Source organism: Muscardinus avellanarius (genome assembly GCF_963383645.1).
Source record: "Muscardinus avellanarius genome assembly, chromosome: 3".
In the NCBI taxonomy this organism is placed as follows: domain Eukaryota; kingdom Metazoa; phylum Chordata; class Mammalia; order Rodentia; family Gliridae; genus Muscardinus; species Muscardinus avellanarius.
The window spans coordinates 52,881,407-52,900,718 of record NC_137788.1 but is presented as its reverse complement, the minus strand read 5'-3'; the positions used below and the strand labels follow the sequence as shown (position 1 = coordinate 52,900,718).

At 38.6% G+C, this 19,312-nt stretch overlaps 1 protein-coding gene across 1 annotated transcript in view; it reads right to left on the bottom strand.

Moving 5' to 3' along the window:
- Positions 1-19,312, bottom strand: part of NFIA (nuclear factor I A) — a gene marked incomplete at both ends in the record, with an annotated part of 386,945 nt that overhangs the window by 127,181 nt on the left and 240,452 nt on the right. The window contains one exon of the mRNA XM_080692591.1: positions 3,562-3,636. Within this exon, the coding sequence (XP_080548717.1) occupies positions 3,562-3,636 (75 nt within the window). The remainder of the gene's footprint in view (positions 1-3,561; positions 3,637-19,312) is intronic.

The following is a 19,312-nucleotide window of genomic DNA, read 5'->3' as shown; positions in this document are numbered from 1 at the left end:
GGTCTGGGAGTGTAGCCCGGAGGTAGAAGGGCTTCCAGGAACCCCAGTACCACCAAAAAAAAAAAAAAAAAAAAAAAAACAAGGGAAATTGTTGGGGCATAGGGAGTTCTGTAATTTCTGTATACTTAAACTCTAAAACTTAAAAACTGCTCTGAGCAATATAAATTCAGGGCGAGGGTAGCTCAGAGATAAGAGTGCTTGCCTCACTTGTGTAAGGCTCTGAGTTCCAAGTCCCAACACTGCAAAAAAAAAAAAAAAAGATCAAACAATATAAAACTCATTAATTAAACCAAAATCATACCTTAAAAAATCTAGGAAGAAAATTCAAGTATCTTTTACATGAAAATAGTTGTACACTTATTTTTTAAATGTACAAATTGAGAAGCTAAAAGTTTATCAACTCAATAAGACTGATTACTGAATAAAAGTACAGAGTGCTTAGATTCTATTTGGTTCTATAATGCAGTTACAGGAGAGGTCATGACAAAAATGTCTGCAGCCAGTCAGCTGAGTACAGCAAAGGAAAAAGGGCAAGATGCTTAACCTCTCGGAGCATCATGGTCTCCTTCATCTGCAGAAAAAGACACTAACACCGACTGTGGGAGGATTGAATGAGGTAGTGTTTACCAAGTGCTTAGCTCAATGCCTGGCCCATGAAGCATGTTTGACAAATGCTAGCTACTATAATTTTTCACATTAATATTGTATCCTGCTCCTAACAGGGCTCACATCATGGGTTTAACCAACATATGTGCCAGTTCACTTCTTTCTATTCCAAAGATGCAGAATGCACCCCAGCCCTACTCATCTGCAAAAAATGTCCACCACAGCCCTAAAATGGAGGCGTAGCTCTTCCAGTGTGGGCTCCAGAGGACAAGGGCAGCACTGCAGGGAATGGCTCAGGATTTCAACTCCCCCAGGTGGCTTGAGTGCCAAGTCTTTCAGAAAGGTATGTAGGTGAGGAAACCTGAGCTTAGGGGGATCCCTATCTCAGTAGCCGAGGCAATTTGTAAAATATACCCTGCCGAACCTAGATTAAAGATCTACAAGGAAGAGGGGTCTCCGGAATACAGTTGACCAGTTTGGCCTGAAGCCATGATTTAGCTGACATAGCCTGATTCCACTGTTGCCAAAAAGTTTCAGTCAGCATAAGACCATATGTGAGTGAGTCCTAGAGCGATTACACAGCAGGACAGACTGAACAGCATTCGGAGCCAGAGGATGTCCCTGGTGCTGGGCACTGCCTATACCCACCCCCAGCCTGGGACAGCAACAAAGCCAGGCCCCTCTGCAAATTTAGCTGCTGGTCCACTTCCTCCCTCCCAGCAGTTCTTAAGGCAGGTCTTAGACTCAATGGAGGTCTTGTCAAGCTTCAGCTGGTATGCTCTGGGATATAAGACCAGAAGGGTCAATATGGGAGGATGGGATGGTTGTGGGCAGTGTGGGCCCCCTTCTATAGTCCCAGACCTCAGGACACTGATGGGAATGAGGACTAGGTGTAAGCACCACAGCAGCCAGGGCAGAATATAATGGTCTAATGCTCCAACCTTAAAGTTAGATTTTTTTTTCACTCTTTATAACTCTGTTTAGATCTCAGTAAAAGTTCAATGGATATATTTCCCTGTAATTTCACTGTGGCAGTTAATACTCTTAATTGCTACTATTATTAAAATTATAAGACAAAACTGGACACAGTGGTACAACTACCATAATCCTAGTAGTTGGGAAGCAGAGACAGGAGGATCTCAGGTTCAAAGCCAACCTTAGCTACCTAGTGAAACCTTACTTTAAAGCAAAGAATAAAAAGAGCTAGGGATGTAGCTCAGAAGTAGAATCCTGAGTTCAATCCTCACTACCAATAAATAAATAATAAAAATAGAAAAATAAAGTAAGGCTGTGGTGTAGCTCAGAGGTAGATGACCAAGGGGGTTTAGCCACATACCAAAAAAATTGCAAGAAAAATTTAGAATGTTGACTATTTTCAAGTCTTATGAACTAAAAATATAAATATACATATACCGTTTTTTGTCTATGGTAAATAACTGGCTAATAAGCTGTGTGATAACCAGGGCACATATGTCCTTCAGGTTAAGAAAGCAATCTAGCCACTGGTTGGTACTTTAAGCATGCTTGAGTAGGACAGCAGTGACTTCTCCATTTAAGTCAGAACCTCCTCCTCCCAATGCCTCATTCCTCAGGATTCTATCTACCCCAAGCTGGACACACCAGGAACCATATGGGAGTCCCCAACTCCCAGAATTCTAACACTTGCACTTACCTTCCCATTAAATCTCTTGTCTAGTCACCCACAGCATTTTTTTTTCCAAGTTCACTGGGGCCAGTCTAAGAGTAGAAATTCTAGCATTTCTGAAACCTGACTAAACCATTTACCCTATTTGACTTTAGGTAAATGATGTCAATAGATCCTCCATTTAATTGGTCTCTAAAAATGGGGGTGATTTCAGATTGAAAGGTTTATTGCAAGAATAAAACTATGTAACACACACAAAGGCCTAGCACAGTACATGTAGTAAATGCTCAGAAAACATTGACTTCTCTTCTGGCCCTGCATTCTATCTCATTTTCTAGACTCTTAAAACCCTTCTAGCCTATGAATGACTGAAGATGAGGGTGGCTCTGCTTGCCGGACCTGACGTCTCATTACGAGGTTGACCAGCTTACCTGGTCCATCTCAAGGCCTGTAACATAGTGACAGGGGAGTATGAACTTTAAATGAAAACATGTATGTTCATTCCACTTCATTCCACAAAGGGCTTGACATCAATTGGAAGAAATTTCAACAATGTATATTTTTATCAACATGTGATAATTTCAATGTGGTGGGGGGTAAAAACAAATTTTGATATTTGGTATTGATTTTTCCTTCTTTCTATTATGATCTAGAGTGTCACAATAATTATAGGCATGCTTTTAAATAAAAGAGAGGTTTGTGAGGAAATGTAGCTGAACAAATGTGTGCGTGCATGTGTGTGTAAGAGAGAGAGAGAAGAAAAGAAAGGAGAAAGAAAAGAAAGAGGGGGACAGGAGAGAGAGACACTCCTATACTTTCCTTGGGCTGTCTGGATTACATCATAGCAAAAACATAATCAATGGGCCTTTGATCAAGGGTATAAGGTGGTGACAGGTCCTCTTCCTTGACCGCTGTTGGTCATTATTGACAAGCTGGTAATGATCAGCCTGTGCTGTGTCACTCATACCAAGGGCATTAGCATTGTTTAAAGGTCAGAAACAAATTCTTTTAAAATGCATAAGTTCCTGGAAATCAGAGAAGACTCGGGATTTTTAAAAACTCAGTTCACGCTATACTAGGGAATATGCCAGACACTCAGATTTCCATCCTTCCCCTGTGCTTCATATTAAAATATTTAACTTTTCCTGATTTTAAATACTGGCTTTCAAATACACTGCATGAGAAAGTCCTTGTGGTGAGGAGAATAAAAGGGGGATTCTGAAAGATGTTTTGTCTCTGGGAGACCTGGAAAGAAAAGAAACACAGACCCAAGGCAAATCTGCGCCAAATCAAAGCAAAATTCGACTTACTCTGTGACACTCTTACAAGCTCAGTCACACTGAAAACACCTGATGTGACAAAACTGTCCTGGAAGCCCAAATGTCCTGTGGAAACAAAAACAAAAGAAAACAGCGTGTCATAAGTAGAAGGTATTTGACAACAGAACTCTAGATATTAGTTTCATTATGATTAAGAAATGTGTTGCCTAATCTGGTACTGGGCTTTGGTGGAGGGGACGTGGGAGGGCACAGTCATTTCATTATACAGAGAGCTTTTGGGTAGAACCTGGAGGTTGTGGAAAGCTATGACACAACGACTGGGCGATTTTTGAGATGGTTAAAAATCTCGACAGGAAATCTGAAACAAACAATGATTTAAAAGAAATGGTTACCTCGGGTAACCTCTGAGGCCTGAACCATGGGGGTAAAAACGATGTTGCTAAGATCCAGCCAGGACTGCTAATGTTCCACAGTATTGTCAAATCACTGTCCTCCAACAAAACATCTGAGCACGATTAGTGATCCATTTATTTAAACCAAACAAGACTTAAAGATGTTTCTTAGCCTGGCATGGCAGTGCACACTTGTAATTGCTGTACGAGTGAGGCTGTGACTGGAGGGTCACAGGTTTAAGGCCAGGCTCAGCAACTTAGCAAGGCCTTCTGCAACACAGTGAGATCCTGTTTCAAAATAGAGCTGGGGGAATAGCTCAGAGTTAGAATGCCCTGGGCTCAATCCCCAGTATAATAATAAATAAATAAATAAATGAAAATATAAATGTAAATAAATAAAGATGCTATTTATTTCTGGAGGCACTATAGGGAGAATTTTTTAGAAGCCAGAATGAAAAAAGGAAATTCGTTTCATGAAATGTGGAAACTGATTATTTCATGCACAAATAAAGATCTAGATTTGTTTGGAGAACAAGAGTTTGGGATGTTTTGGGAAAAGATAAATCAATGGTTCAAAAATTGTTTAAGCTTTGAATTTTATGTCTGCTTCATTTTGGCCTAGTATAGTTAATTTTCTCTAAAATATCAGATACTACATCTATCACCAATTATTCATATTTTATGGTATATTCAGAAACATCAAACTTATAAATGGCAAGAAATCCATAATCTATGACATGTCATTTCCCTCTATGCTTTTAAAAATTTCTGACTCTATGAGATTTGAGATGCCTGTAAAGGACAGTGTCATCTTCACCTACTTAAAACTTGTCTCAGAGAAGTTGTCAGATGAAGGGCTTTTTAAAATAACTGTTTGTAATGAGAAACACACCTTTCAGAAATGCAACATAAGAAAGACCAATCTGAATATATAATAATCCATAAATAAAATTATATTTTTGATAGCAGCTAGATTTTCCATACCACTAAGAAGAATCACGTCTAACTATGGCACAACATATGTTCCAATAAATTTATTTAGTGTGATGCATATAAACATAAGAAAAAAAATTACCATGTTTTGGAGCTTTATAAATGGACAGATGAGTTATTCTTTTGGTTAAAATGGAGTTCTGTGTAAGGGAGATTTGCTGAGATTTATTTTTAAATTACAGTTAAAATTTGCACAAAACACATAATCTATGGAATTCCTTCCCACTTTTGTGGGGCTGGGGATTGATTCCAAGACCTCACGTATACTAGGCAAATGTTCTGTTATTGAACTATTTCTTAAGCCCTGTCTATAGTACTTTAGCTACAAAAGTTCTAGTATTTAGGATATATAGTTATTGTAAACTGCTTTATAATAAAATGGCAAAATTTCACCTTAAAAGAAATTTCACCTGTCAAAATACCTCACAACCAGGCATTAGTTGCCTTTAATTTGGAAAGCACCTGAGGTACTGTCTCTTGGATTAAGAGACCTGAGAAGTAAAAAAGAAAAAAGAAAAAAATCATACTAACTAACTAAATAAAAATTTTCTAAAGAGGACTTGGCAAAGCAGACAATAGCATCTTTTTCTTATTAGGACATCGTTAAGATCACGTTTATCCTTCATAACAAAGGAAATCCAGCCAGGACGAATACTATGGTTAGCTTAAGACACATGTAACAAGGACGTTCACAGGTGAATACGGGAATCTGGGTTGGTTTCCAACTCTTGTTTGTCTCTCTCTTTCTCACTTGACTTGCAGGCTGATACTTGTTCCTGTTCGAACCTTTGAAATCCCTTCTTTTAAAGAAGAATTAAGAAGAATATCTCTACCAAGTGAATATAAACACAGCTACTTCAATCCTGCCACCAAAACAGCAAGGCGTATATTTTAAAGACTAAGTTAAGCTGAAGCAAGGACTTCATCCATTCAAACGATCACCTTCTCTGGACTGCCCCTTTTCTTATGTCTTTTTTTTTTTTTTTTTTTTTTTTTTTTTGCGGTAATGGGGATTGAACCCAGGGGCATTCTACCTCTGAGTTACATCCCCAGCCCCATTTTTTTATTCCTTATTTTGAAACAGGATCACTAAGTTGCGGAGAACGTCACTAAGAACGTCACTAAGTAGCTGAGACTGGACACAAACCTGCGATCTTCCTGTCTCAGCCTCCTAAGTACTGGGATTACAAACCCGTGTCACCACACCTAGATTTTCTGTCCACCTCTTAAATATTGGTGTTCTTCAGCGCCTGTGCTTATCTGTGTGTGTGTGTGTGTGTGTGTGTGTGTGTGTTAATTCCTAAGTTATTTTATCCACTTGCACAACATCAGCTACCAGTCTAAACTGATATTTGTGAAAACTAGATTGCTTGATTTGTTCACCATGGTATCCTTAATGCCTAAGATAAATTAGGAATATCTGTTGAACGAATATTGACTAAAGATTCTCAAATCCTTATCTTTGTCAATATCTCTCTTCTGGGTTCCAGACCCATGCCTCTAAATATCTGTTGGAAATTCTATCCAGAGAGCCCATGGGTAGACTCAGACCAACATGTCTTAAGCCAAACTCATTTTCTTCTCTCCCCAAAACCTGCCCTTGCTCTTTTCAATCCCCCATTTAAGTGCATCACCCATTGTTCATCTAGCTTTCTGTGTTTTGGTGTCATCCTGACACCTGCCCCAATCATTTGGGTTCCTCGCTATTTCTTCTCTCTAGGTGGGCCTCCATCTTCCTCACGACTGTGGCTCAGGATCCCCCCACTTCACCCACATGATGGTGACCCTCTGAATAATTTCTGTCTACCCTGGGTCTTGCTTTCTCACCCATCCACCCTCCCCTTTGCAGCCACAGCTTTCTCCCCAGTGGGCAGATGTGTTGACTTATTCATTTACTCAAGAAATATTTACTGGTCACCTACCGGGGGTGGGGGGGGCGCGGGTATTGTTCTAGAGAGTAGACACACAGTTCTACTTTCAGAGAGTTTATAATTTAGGGATACAGACAGCTAGAAACACTTCAAAGTCATGATTTAAAAATTTATAAATGAGCCGGTGTGGGGGGGGTGCATACTTGTAATCTTAGTACTTGGGAGGCTGAGACAGGAGGACCATAGGTTTGAGGACATTCTCAGAAATTTAGTGAGACCCTGTTTCAAAATAAAAATAAATAAAATAGGGATGGGGGTGTAGCTCAGAGGTAGAATGCCCCTGGGTTCAATTCCCAGTACCCCTCTACACACACACACACACACACACACACACACACACACACACACAGTATACAATGATATGAAAGAAACAAACAGAAAAGGTACTAGGAAGTGTGGTCACGGAAGGGTACTCTTAAGAACTGGGATCTGCAACAAGCCATGCAGAAACAGAAGAGGCCAGGACTCTTCAGAAAGATGAATGAGCGTGCGCAAATGTCCTGAAGTGGGAAGGAAGTGGGTACTGGCAGAGATAAATCCAGTATGTTCAGGGCAATGCCGCCCCCCACATCAGAAATCTTGCAAGGGCTCCCCCGAGCATGCAGGGTGTAGCACAAACTCCTCTGCTTCATTCACTTCTGATCCTACCTGTTGCCCTAAGAGAACCACAGGGTCCTCCCCGACCTGGCTCAGGAATCTCTATCCCTCCTATTCTTTGCTCCTCCACCTCTTGCTTGTCCTTTAGGACTTGACTACTGACACCTCTATCAACTCTTCCCCAGGTGTCCTCATTGCTGGGGAATACTTCCTTTTTCCTCTTTTCTCATTATTGATCAAGTGTACCATATATCAGCTTTACTGTAGGACTTGACACATGAAATTCTAACTTTGTCTCTTTCTCACATTAGACTGTGCGTCTCAGAGGCAGAAGGGCGTCTTTGGTGTCTCTGGTCCTAACGTGGTGCTTGGCGATTGGTGAATATGACAGAAAGATGCCCTGAGTGAACGGCTCGAGCGCGGGCCACCTGTATTTGTTTTCTTTATTTTTATAAAAACACAAGCATCTTATTTCTGCTTCTTTCTCTCAATTCTAGCAACATAGCTTGAACTTAAATGGCGCTGATCTGTATCTGAAAACTATAAAAATTGACCATCCAAATATTTCCTCCGAACTAAACAGGACCGGGCCAGGAAAGGCAATCCACTGAGATGGAGCTTCTCCTGGGAAAGGTGCCGTTGGTCAGAAATGAGAAATGCCTCAGGGAGCCCTACTATTATCATGGCTCACATTTTGGGGAGACCAAATGGAAACCGAGTAAAAGGATAATATTATTCAATGGATCTTAGGAGTCAAATAATAAAGTCCTGGACTTAAGATAGAATCTTGTTTGATCCCGAGAAAGTCATTGCAAAAATAATTTCATCCTCCTTCCATGAGATATACATGAATGCATCATGATCAGAAACAAGAGGATACAAAAACTTCACAAATCCTGATGTAATCATATCTCTCCACACCATTATCAGATTACCAGTTTTTTTGTGTGTGTGTGTGTGTAGTACTGGGGTTCCTGGAAGCCTTTCTACCTCCAGGTTCCCCTCCCAGACCTATTATATATATATATATATATATATATATATATATATATATATATATATATATTTTTTTTTTTTTTTTTTTTTTTTTGCGGGTCTGGGGATGGAACCCAGGGGCATTCAACCTCCGAGCTACACCCCCTGCCCTACTTTTTATTCTTTTATTTTGAAACCGGGTCTCACTGAGTTGCAGAGGGCCTCACTGAGTAGCTGAGGCTGTCCGTGAACCGTGATCCTCCAGGTCTCAGCCTCCCAAATGCTGGGATTACAAGCGTGCGCCACCACGCCCGGCTGCCTATTTTATATTTTTGAAACAGGGTCTTTTAGGCCAGCGCGGCTGGCTTCCAACTTGTGCAATCCTCCTGTCTCCGCCTCCCAAGTGCAGGGATTACAAGCGTGCGCCACTACGCCTGGCTCATGGGCTAGTTTTTTATTTACAATCTGTCCCTAATAAAACACCAGCATATACAGTGCGTATAGCTTTTTTTTTTTTTTTTTTTTTTTTTGTAGTACTGGGGATAGAACCTGGGGCATTCTACCTCCAAGCTACATCCCCTAGCCCCTTTTTAAAGTTTTTTTTTTTTTTCTTTGAAACAAGTTCTCACTAAGTTTCGGAGAGCCTCACCAAGTAGTTGAGGCTTTCCACGAACTCATGATCCTCCTATCTCAGCCTCTCAAATACTGGGATTATAAGCGTGCGCCACTACTCCCAGCTCAGACCACATACCTTTAAGTGGCTACACAACTGGTTTTGTTCCTGCACCAGTTGTGTGGAAACCTATCCCCTAACATAGCAGTGACATATAAAACCTAAAAATACGATGGAAAGAGTCATGTGGCGGCTAACATAATTACTAAGCAAACCTGGGCAGATTAATATTTCATTATCACTAACACAAACCAAAGCCTAAGAATAACTTCCAGGGAAATTACACTAATCTGGTTGTTCTCTTTTACTGCAAAGTGAGAGAAAAGTGGAAAAGAAAACCAAAAGGTAAATTTAAGCAGTTCAGAATTCAGATGTTATTAGCATTAAAAGGTCTTCAGTTGGAAAGCTGATTAAACATTTCCAAAAGGTCCCGAGATTTACATTTCCAACAGGGGCTCTCAGAAATGAGCGCAAAACATACACTTTTGTTGAGCGTGCCTTTGATGAAAAGCCAGATTGCCTGATGATCGCTCTCTCAATCCTGAACTGCTCTTCAGGAGCAATTGCGGAGGAGATTGCAGTGAGGAGATCCTTTTTCATTTCATATAAAATGGCTTAAAAAGTTCATTCACTAAAGTCTTGTTCAATGAATTCCCAATTAGAGGACAGATTTCAATACCCCAGAGTCAGTCATACTCAGTTGGGAGAGATGAGGCTTTCTGGGAGAGGCAGAAATGTAAAAAGCTAAATTCCTTCATGGGCAGTTAGGAAAAGCAGCTCTCTGAACCTTGATGATATCAGTAGTTATTATGGAAAATGCCATTATACAGGAACCAAATCTCATTTCATGGGGGGACTGAACATCTATCTACCTTTTACCAGACAGGAAAGGAAAAAAAAAGCTAAATTTTCAAAGGAAAAAAAAAAGCTAGATTTGTGGAGAGACAGGTAACCTTGCAGAGCTGTGCAGAGGTCAGGAAAGAGACAGCTGGAGATACACCATCCAGAGCACTGAGCTTTAAAGAAAGTGTGAATGTCTATGAACATCAAGTAATTGTGGTTTGTTTTGTTTGGGATTTTACTATGTCAGGGATCAGTCCCAGAGCCTTGCACATGCTAGGCAAGTGTTCTACCTCTGAGCAGAATCTTAAGCCCCGTTCATTTTGGGTATGAGGAGGAATGTTTATGCTCCTATCAAAGAGCTCTCAGGCCCAAGTTATCAAATCTCATCTGGCTAATGGATGTAGGTAAACCATACTATCCAAGTCATTGAATGAACAAGGATATATCTTTCTTTTCTTCTCCACTTGGTTCTAAGGTTCCTCTCTAGTAAAGACAGACCAAAGCCTGGGCCTTTCCATGCAATGTGTCTGGCCACTGGGAAGGAAAACAGTGCCCTCCTCCTCACGTTGTTTTATCCCACCAGAAGTCCAGATTGACTGGGATGTGCAGGTCCTGCGCTAGCTAGTTTCTGAAGACAATGCTTCATAGAACGTACCTTTACATCCCTCTAGAAAAGTCTTCTTATCCTTTCCACTCATACATATTAGTGACATTGGTAGTGCAACTCAGTATATTTTGGATGTGTTCGATAAATGATGTTAAATTATAGAGAATGTCTGCCCCACTTGTCTTAGGTCACCAGCTTCTTTCTATCTTACTCTTCAATTATTTCCTGGCTTACCTTCACTTTACAGCAAACAGGGAGGGTAGGGCTGTAGACTTATACTGTCTGCAGGGTCCACCATGATCCCATATTCTAGGTGCGTAAGAAATATTTGCCCAGCGATTCAGATGAGTTCTCTGAGATACCCAAATTTGGTGGCCCTCTAAAGCACACTGTAAATTATCATTAGCTTACCTATATACTGACATGATACTTCTATACTTTTAATTTAAAATATCTCAGAAGCTGGGCGTGGTGGCGCACGCTTGTAATCCCCCGCGCTTGGGAGGCGGAGACAGGAGGAATGCGCAGGGTTGAAGCCAGTGCGCTGGCTTAAGAGACCCTGTTTCTGAATAAAAAAGTATAATAATAGGTCTGGGAGTGTAGTCTGGAGGTAGAAGGGTTTCCAGGAACCCCAGTATCACAAATAAATAAATAAATAAATAAATAAATAAATAAATAAATAAATAAATAAATAAAATATCTTAGAAAACGGGGTTTTTAGGAAATGATTTATTATGGACAAATTCTAAATTTTTGCTCTATTCCCATTATATATTGAATATTTAAATTATTCTCCATGTGTTAGTGACATTTGAACTATTTCTCATTTTTAGAACAATTTCTTATATTAAAAATGCAAGGAATTCAGATATCTACTAAAAAACAGTAGTAATAAAATACATACATATTCTGTTTCTGTGTTAACCTTTATAATAGTGGTGAAGAAATCATTTGGTAGTCTGTTTACAGTAAACATCCAAAGATTGACATATGGTGTTAGACTGACAATGAGACTAAAATATTTTTATATCTAGAGAGTTGTGTCTGAGAATTTGTAAAGCAAAAACTGGTATTTTCAACTAATCATATGGATGAAGTATTTTCAGTTTTTAAGATGAAAAAATGGAACATTATAAATTCATTGATAGTGTGGCTATGATTGTTATTTGTTTTATTGCAACACATGAAGGAATTGTCATTGACTGAAAAGACAAATGAGGCAAAAGAGGTTTGCACAGTGAGTATCGTGGGACTTTATACTGCTGGCTTTCTTCTCTATTCTTCTGCTTGTTTACTTATATATACTGTTGCTCCATATTTCCCTGGCTGTTCACTTACTGCTACTCAATACAGATAGCTGGGTCTTTATGCAATAACTCTCTAGAAAGACATTAGAAACTAACAAAGATGGTTATAACATCTTTGGGTGCCAAGTGTGCTGGTTGTCTGCACATTTCATAACTGGCAGCTAAAATCCATACTTCCCAGCCTGCCTTACTCTACTGTTAGGAGTGGTCATAATTAGAAAGTAAAGGCAGGACTTCCGGGAAGATGGCGACCGAGAAAAGCGGGGCTTAAGAGCCCCGCTAACAACAAACCTCCATTACCACAAAATCAGCGCCTTTCATAGCCAGAAAACACCATCACCAGTGAAACAAAAAATCACCAGGCTCCAGAGAGAAAGCGGACTGAGAACAGAGCCACAGAGGAGATAACCGGCCTATCGCCTGAGGACACGGCAGACGCGGAGGCAGCAGCGCCATACTGCCGGCGAATTCACGAATTCACGGGACGGCTACAGCAAGCCGAGGTGAGCCACTGCAGAACAGCCAGGCGGGATTTCTCCGCGCAGAGAGCATCTAAAGTTCCCAGTGGCCGAGCTCAGCACACGCTGCAGGGATTCAGAGTGGAAACCAAAACCAAGAAGAAAAACACCAGCCCCACAGCCGAGGGCGTAGCAGCGGCGCCATATTGCCACCGGCGGCAGCAGCACCGAATCCAGCGAGGCCAGTACAGCTACATCTGCGTACTCAAGAACAGTGAGTCAAATTGCGGGCCACAGAGGAGAAATCCCAGTACTGTACTCCCTGGGACTTGACCCAGTGGGGGAGGGGCGGTGGCAGAGATATCACACCATAGGAGAACGTGCAACCTGGCACCCCCCACAGTCTAAAGCAGCCTCTATCGACTCTCTGGGTCGGAGACTCTGTGATAAAACCCAGTAAAGGAGTAGTGGGTCCGAGATACTACTGACTCGAGATCCAGAACACCTTAAGGGAAGTCATAGTGACCCAAGGGAAGAACCCAGAGAAGGCACAAACTTCCGAAATCATGGGAAAGAGGAATAATACTGGAGCAATAATTGCCCACAACCCCACAACATCAGAACCCGATAAAACAGAAAATCAGAGATTTCTAGAAGATCAAATCAGGAAAATAACTGTAGAAATAATAGAGGTGCTTCGAAAAGAACTCAGAGAGAGCCAAAAAGAGATAAAGGATGCAATTAATGAAGTAAAGGCCTCAATTCAAAGCACAAACAACCGATTAGACCACATGGAGAACAGAATCTCGCTCTTAGAAGATGAGCAATCCAAAAATGAACGCATAGTTTCTAATCTTGAAAAAAATATCCGACAGCAGGAATCTGATATTGAAGAAATATGGGCCCATTTTAAGAGAGCTAACCTAAGAATAATTGGAATAGAGGAGGGAAAAGAAAGTGAAACCAAAGGGATCAACAATCTCTTCAAGGAAGTAATAGCAGAAAATTTTCCAGACATAGAGCAAGAGGTCGATACACAGGTCCAGGAAACTTATAGAACTCCCTTTAGACAGGATCGGAGAAGAGGATCCCCACGCCACATAATTGTCAAAATGACCAATGTGGAAGCCAAGCAGGGAATCTTAAAGGCAACAAAAGCAAAGGGCCAAGTGACATTCAGAGACAAACCAATTAGAATCACTCCAGACTTCCCAAACCAAGTTATGAGAGCCAGAAGGGCTTGGAGTAACATATTCCAAACTCTGAAAGAAAACAACTTCCAGCCAAAAATTTCCTACCCAGCAAAACTTTCTATCAAATTAGAAGGAGAAATAAGAAGCTTCCATGACAAACAGAAACTGAAGGAATTTATGTCTTCAAAACCAGCACTAGAGAAAATACTCAAAGAGATTAACTACAAAGAAGAAATAGGTAACACACTCCAGAACTAGAGAAACAAGATTTTCCATCCAACAAACAACTAAGATTGGTTATCTGTGGAGATTCATTATTTATGTTAGTCTTTTACCTATCTGTAAAGGGTATTGTTTGCCTTTATTGTTAATTTCTAGGATTCCTAGTTGGAATATTAATACACCTTCAGATATAGCATTTGGAAATATTTTATCCCATTCTATTAGTAACTGTTAACTCTGTTTACATTGTCTTTGGATATACAATTTTTTTTTTAGGGAGTTTGTATACTCCTCTGTTGCCTGTGCCTTTGAAATCATAACCAAGAAATCACTGCCAATTTCAATGTTGTGAGGTTTAATGACCCAGATTTTCTCCTAAAAGTTTATAGTCTTAAGATTTATATTTAGGTCTATTATCTATTTTGAGTTAATATTTGTATATGGGATTAGGTAAGGGTCCAATTTTATTCTTTTCCATGTAATTATTATTTTTTAACAATATTTAGTTAAAAGATTAATATTTCCACCACCAAATGTTCGTGGAAACCTTGTCAAAAATAACTTGACAATATAGGGAAGAATTTAGCTCTAGGCTTTTATTTAATTCCAATGGTTTATATATCTGCCTTTAGAATAGTACTACACTGTTTCAATTATTGTAGCTTTATATGGTTTGAAATCAGAAAATATATATCTTCTAGCTTTGTTCTTTTTCAAGATCGTTTTGGGTACCTAGAGTCCATATTCCATATTAGGATAGATTTTTTTCTGAAAAATAAATATATAAATATATGATAGTTTCACCTAAAAATAGAAAAAAAATATTCTCTGGTAAGAAAGAAAGCAAAAAGAAATATTGAAATGTTATCTTTAAGTCATCAAAAGCTTGGTATCAGACAAATGAAACTGTTATGTGAGATTATCATTTTTAATTTTAGATAAATTGCCGTAATACTAGATGTCAACTACTAAGCCAAGCATGGGAGGGAGGGATAGGGAGAGAATGGGGTGGGGATTGGGTGGGGGCTGACTGGGAAAAGTGTGCATGTATGTCTACAAAAGTATGTATCCTACTATGATGTATGAATACAGTGCACCAATAAAAATAAATTTAAAAAAATAAAAAAAAAATTAAAAAAAAATTAAAAAAAAAAAAGAAAGTAAAGGCAGGTGATAGCTAGGTAGTAAAAGAAATATTTGTATTTAAAGACTCTCAAAAATCTGGCCTCTAGTCTACCTTTTCAGCATTATCTTCCCATATGACCCAAATTTATACTCTCTCTGTTATGACCACAATATTACACCTGTTATTCTCCAAATACAGATATCTCCCATATCAGGACTTATATAAGTGTCCCCAAAATTCCTGCTTTGGACAGTCTCTCTTTTCTTTTTATGAGCTATAACACTTTCAACCCTGCAGACAAAGGGTGCTCATGGGATGGCAGAGCAACAAGGCGGAAGGAACCTGGGACTTTGAGTGAGAGTGTGGAGTAGAATCTCCTTACCAACTGAGGCTGCTAATTTTGAAGTGTTATAAAAAAAGAAACAGATTTTAATGTTCACTAACCAATGTATGTGTCAATTATTATTTTACATATTTGTTTTTGTTTGTTTGTATCTTTGCCCTAGTAGCTTAGCACTTCCTTTAAGTAATAACTACTAACCTTTCTCTTTTAATCATAAGAATCACAAATTCGCTAGTCACAAATGCATAGGCCAATTCCAGTCTGTAAACATATTTTTGCTTGGCTTACATGGTACTTACTACAGTAATATTATTTTACGTAGAAACACTTTTAAACTGGACATGACTTTATAAAATTTACCATGCTTCCTAGTACTTTTTATTTATTTTACTTATCTAAATAATCTGTAAGAGACTAAGTGATATCATGTGTATATATAAATATATCACTATGAATCTCATTGTGATCTATAATTACAATGTGCCAATAAAAGACTAATAAAGATAATAATAATTTGTTAAGACTTTGGTAAGCATATTTTGTGGTGCCTGCTAGGCATCTTCTTCACACTTCAATTCACCAGCAGAATAGGGGAAGGATTGATGGATGGTTGGTGACTTCCATATTAAAAAAAAAATGCCATCAGTGTTTCATGTTTCTTAAGAATTAAATTTAGATTTCTTAGCTAGGTATTTAAAGTCCCTTAAAAATCTGGTCTCTTTTCAGTATTATCTTCCCATATGACCCAAATATATACTCTCTCTGTTATGACCAAAATATTACACCTGTTATTCTCCAAATATGACTGTGCGCCATCTCCCATATCAGAGCTCATATAAGTGTCCCTCGAATTGTATTTGGCTGATAATCCTCTAAAATGCTCCATCAAAACAAATAAAAAACAAATATAAGAGTATATTTAAGTAAAGTTGTCATAGTAAAATAAATTTGGAGAACACTAGATCACTCATTCTTAGAAAACTGACAAGGAACATCTGAAAGTCTCTGAGAACTCCTACAATAAATAGACCACCTTATTATGATTTAATGCACTATTCCCCCAATAATTTGATGTGGATAATACTTGTTTGGGGCAGATGCTTTGCAGGTACATGGCCTGTGCTGCTCTTTTTTCTCCTTTCCATGTGTTTTAATGTGCTGAGGGACATTAAAGTGGAACCTGAACCTATGAAGCTAATGAGTTTCATGCATAGCCTTCTACATTAGGAAAATGGATCAAGGCACATGATAGGCATTGTAAAGTTAGATTTCTATCTGAAAAATATATCTGTAGATCACTCTGTGTAGTATACATTTTCACTGAAAGCATAATTTGTTTAATATTTGCTATGGATTTGACACCCTGCTAAGCACTCTAACCATATTGGCCCTGATTCTAACTTCAGCTGTGTGGCTGGCAATATTCTAATATTACAGAAAGGGAAGCTTAGGCTCAGATCGCTCAAGTGACTTGCTTAGAGTCACAAAGATAGTGGGAAAATTAGGATTAGAACACAAGTATGTTTATTTCTCTTTTTACAAATATATAGATATGATAAATTTTATTTTAATCCATCACATATGACATTTTCTACCACTTTTTGCAATAAGTGAGTGGCATTTAATTAAACTAAATTTGATTGCCCAATGACCTCACATAAAGAGGTTTATGAGTTTGAGTTGCAAGTAATTGAACAATTAATTAAAAGACTATGCCTGTTAGATATCAAAACATCTAAAAATAAAAAGGAAAAGGCTTTTATTCATTTGTATGTTTGCAAAGATGGGATGCATGACTTCATGGACTAAATTGAACATAGAAGGGACTCCAAAGACCATCTAATCATGGGGAAATCATCATTGTGTTCTAGCAGAGATTTAAAACAATAAAAATAGGCTTTTTTTTTTCTGAAGCAACTCATTAAATATGTCTGCACCCCTGTCGCTTCTCATTTACCTTGGTTTTGCCTCTGCTATAGGCTGAGTAAATCTTTTCCCTCTTCCATTCTGTAACCCTTCAAGTATTTGAAGACATCCCCTCAACTTACATCTTTTTCCTCCAGGCTAGAGAGTATTTCTTTCACTGTTTTATCATTTCAGCAAATTAATTCTCCTAAACATTTAGAACCAAGAATTTATTAGAACGATAAGCAGAAATAGGTTGTTTTGCAAGCAGACCCAACTGCATATTAGCCTTGTAAAAGAACAGAGAAACATTTACTCTGGGGTATTTCCCCTCCCCATGAATCATTACAAAGATAAACCAAACAGAGAAAACTTTCAGTCATGTTAAAAGAGCTAAATTGGTCCATTATAATTAGCATTGTATATCAATATTCTATAAGTTAACTTTTTAAAATTAGTTTAGATGGTTTTTAGTACACCATACACTTAAAATTATTTGTAATTAACCTAGTTTTGAACTAAAAGGGTTTTTTTTACACAACTATATCACTTTTCTGTTTTGAATCAGGGTTTTCTATAAGCGTAAAGAGACACAACGCCAATCTGCAAATGGATCAAACTATTTGTAATAGGTTAGTTTCTACAATGAACTCTTACATACACTGGGAAAAAAAACCCAAGAAAATTTATTCCCAGAATACATCAGAAACTGATTACCTTAAATGAAACAGACATGAAACTGGATCACCCGAGGGCGGCCCTGGTTCATGGATGTAAAACAGCAAAAAACCTTAGTGGTCCATTGCCCTGTTCTTCCTTTTTAGGTTTAATTCTCATGGCTGTGAAACCACTAGCAGAGAGCCCTGCTTGCAAAACCACCTGAGGTCACATGCAATGACAAGGAAAGAAGATGGCCAGGGGCCATGCACTAATTTTAAGACATTCAACAGTGATTTTGGTTCACCAAGCACAGAAAGAGAATCATTGCTGGACTGAAGCAATACATTAAAAAATTTCAATTTTCTGAAACTATAGAAAAAAATAAACACAGGTACATGTAGCTTTCCAAATATAAGATAAACATGGTTAATACTTTAAATCACAAAATGCAAAGACCTTGCATCATTTTAGCCATTGGCTTTGTGTAATTCTTGCTCACAGACCCAGCAATTACTTAGCTATTGAGGCAGAATTCACACTGTTTATTATATATTCTATATTACACATTTCTGTAGAGACTATGGCATGTCACAAACTACGTAGGCCGTACTACTTTGAAGTTTGCTGGCCTAGCACAAACACAAAGTATTTTAGAGGTACCAGAAAATTCTTTGTAAAATGTAACAGAATGAATTAGACTGTCCCGGCCATGTCGTGTTAGCACAATGGAGGAACACTTTTAAGACTTTAAAGTCATGTAATGCAATTCTAGGCTGGACTTTTCTTGTTAAAAAGAAGTAAAACGGGAGTGATTGGAAGAGAAAGGGGCCAATATTTGACAACAGAAATCAGCATAACCTTTTAACTGTGGCAGCCATGGGTGACTGCCCTTCGACCTTGGAAGATTATGTGGGATTTCAATGACAACAGCTGGAAGTGAGCATGTGTGAATAGAGAGCACAGATCTGAAGCCTGCTACAAAAGCCTGCACAATCTCTGCCCAGATCAGAGTGCTGATTAGAAATTGTTTCCTGGTCCTGGATTAATAGAGTGTGATCAGGAAAGTTGGTGGTAATTTTTTTTCTGTAAAAATAAAAAAAAACTTTCGGTAAGAAATCGTTGGTAGATTTCTTCCGTACCTATCTCCCTTCTGAGTTCCTCCATCTTCTAGACTTTCATATAAAACAAGCCCATCTTTCTTAAGGATGTAGCTATAAACAAAACTTTGTTTTACATGCTTCTTTATATAGACATTTTTTTTTACAATTGTCTATGTAAATTTTTTTCAATTCTTTCTTTGAGTTTTAAAATAACCTCTACTGGGGTATCGCATAGAGTACCATTATTTTTTTAAGGATATCTCTCTCTCTCTCTCTCTCTCTCTCTCTCTCTCTCTCTCTCTCTCTCTCTCACACACACACACACACACACACACACACACACACACACACACACACAGAGTTTGAATAAGGACTCACTGAAAGTAGGAACCATATCCCTCGCATCTTTCTAAATTTACCATTTGTATAGTATAAAACATATGGTATGTCCTCAAC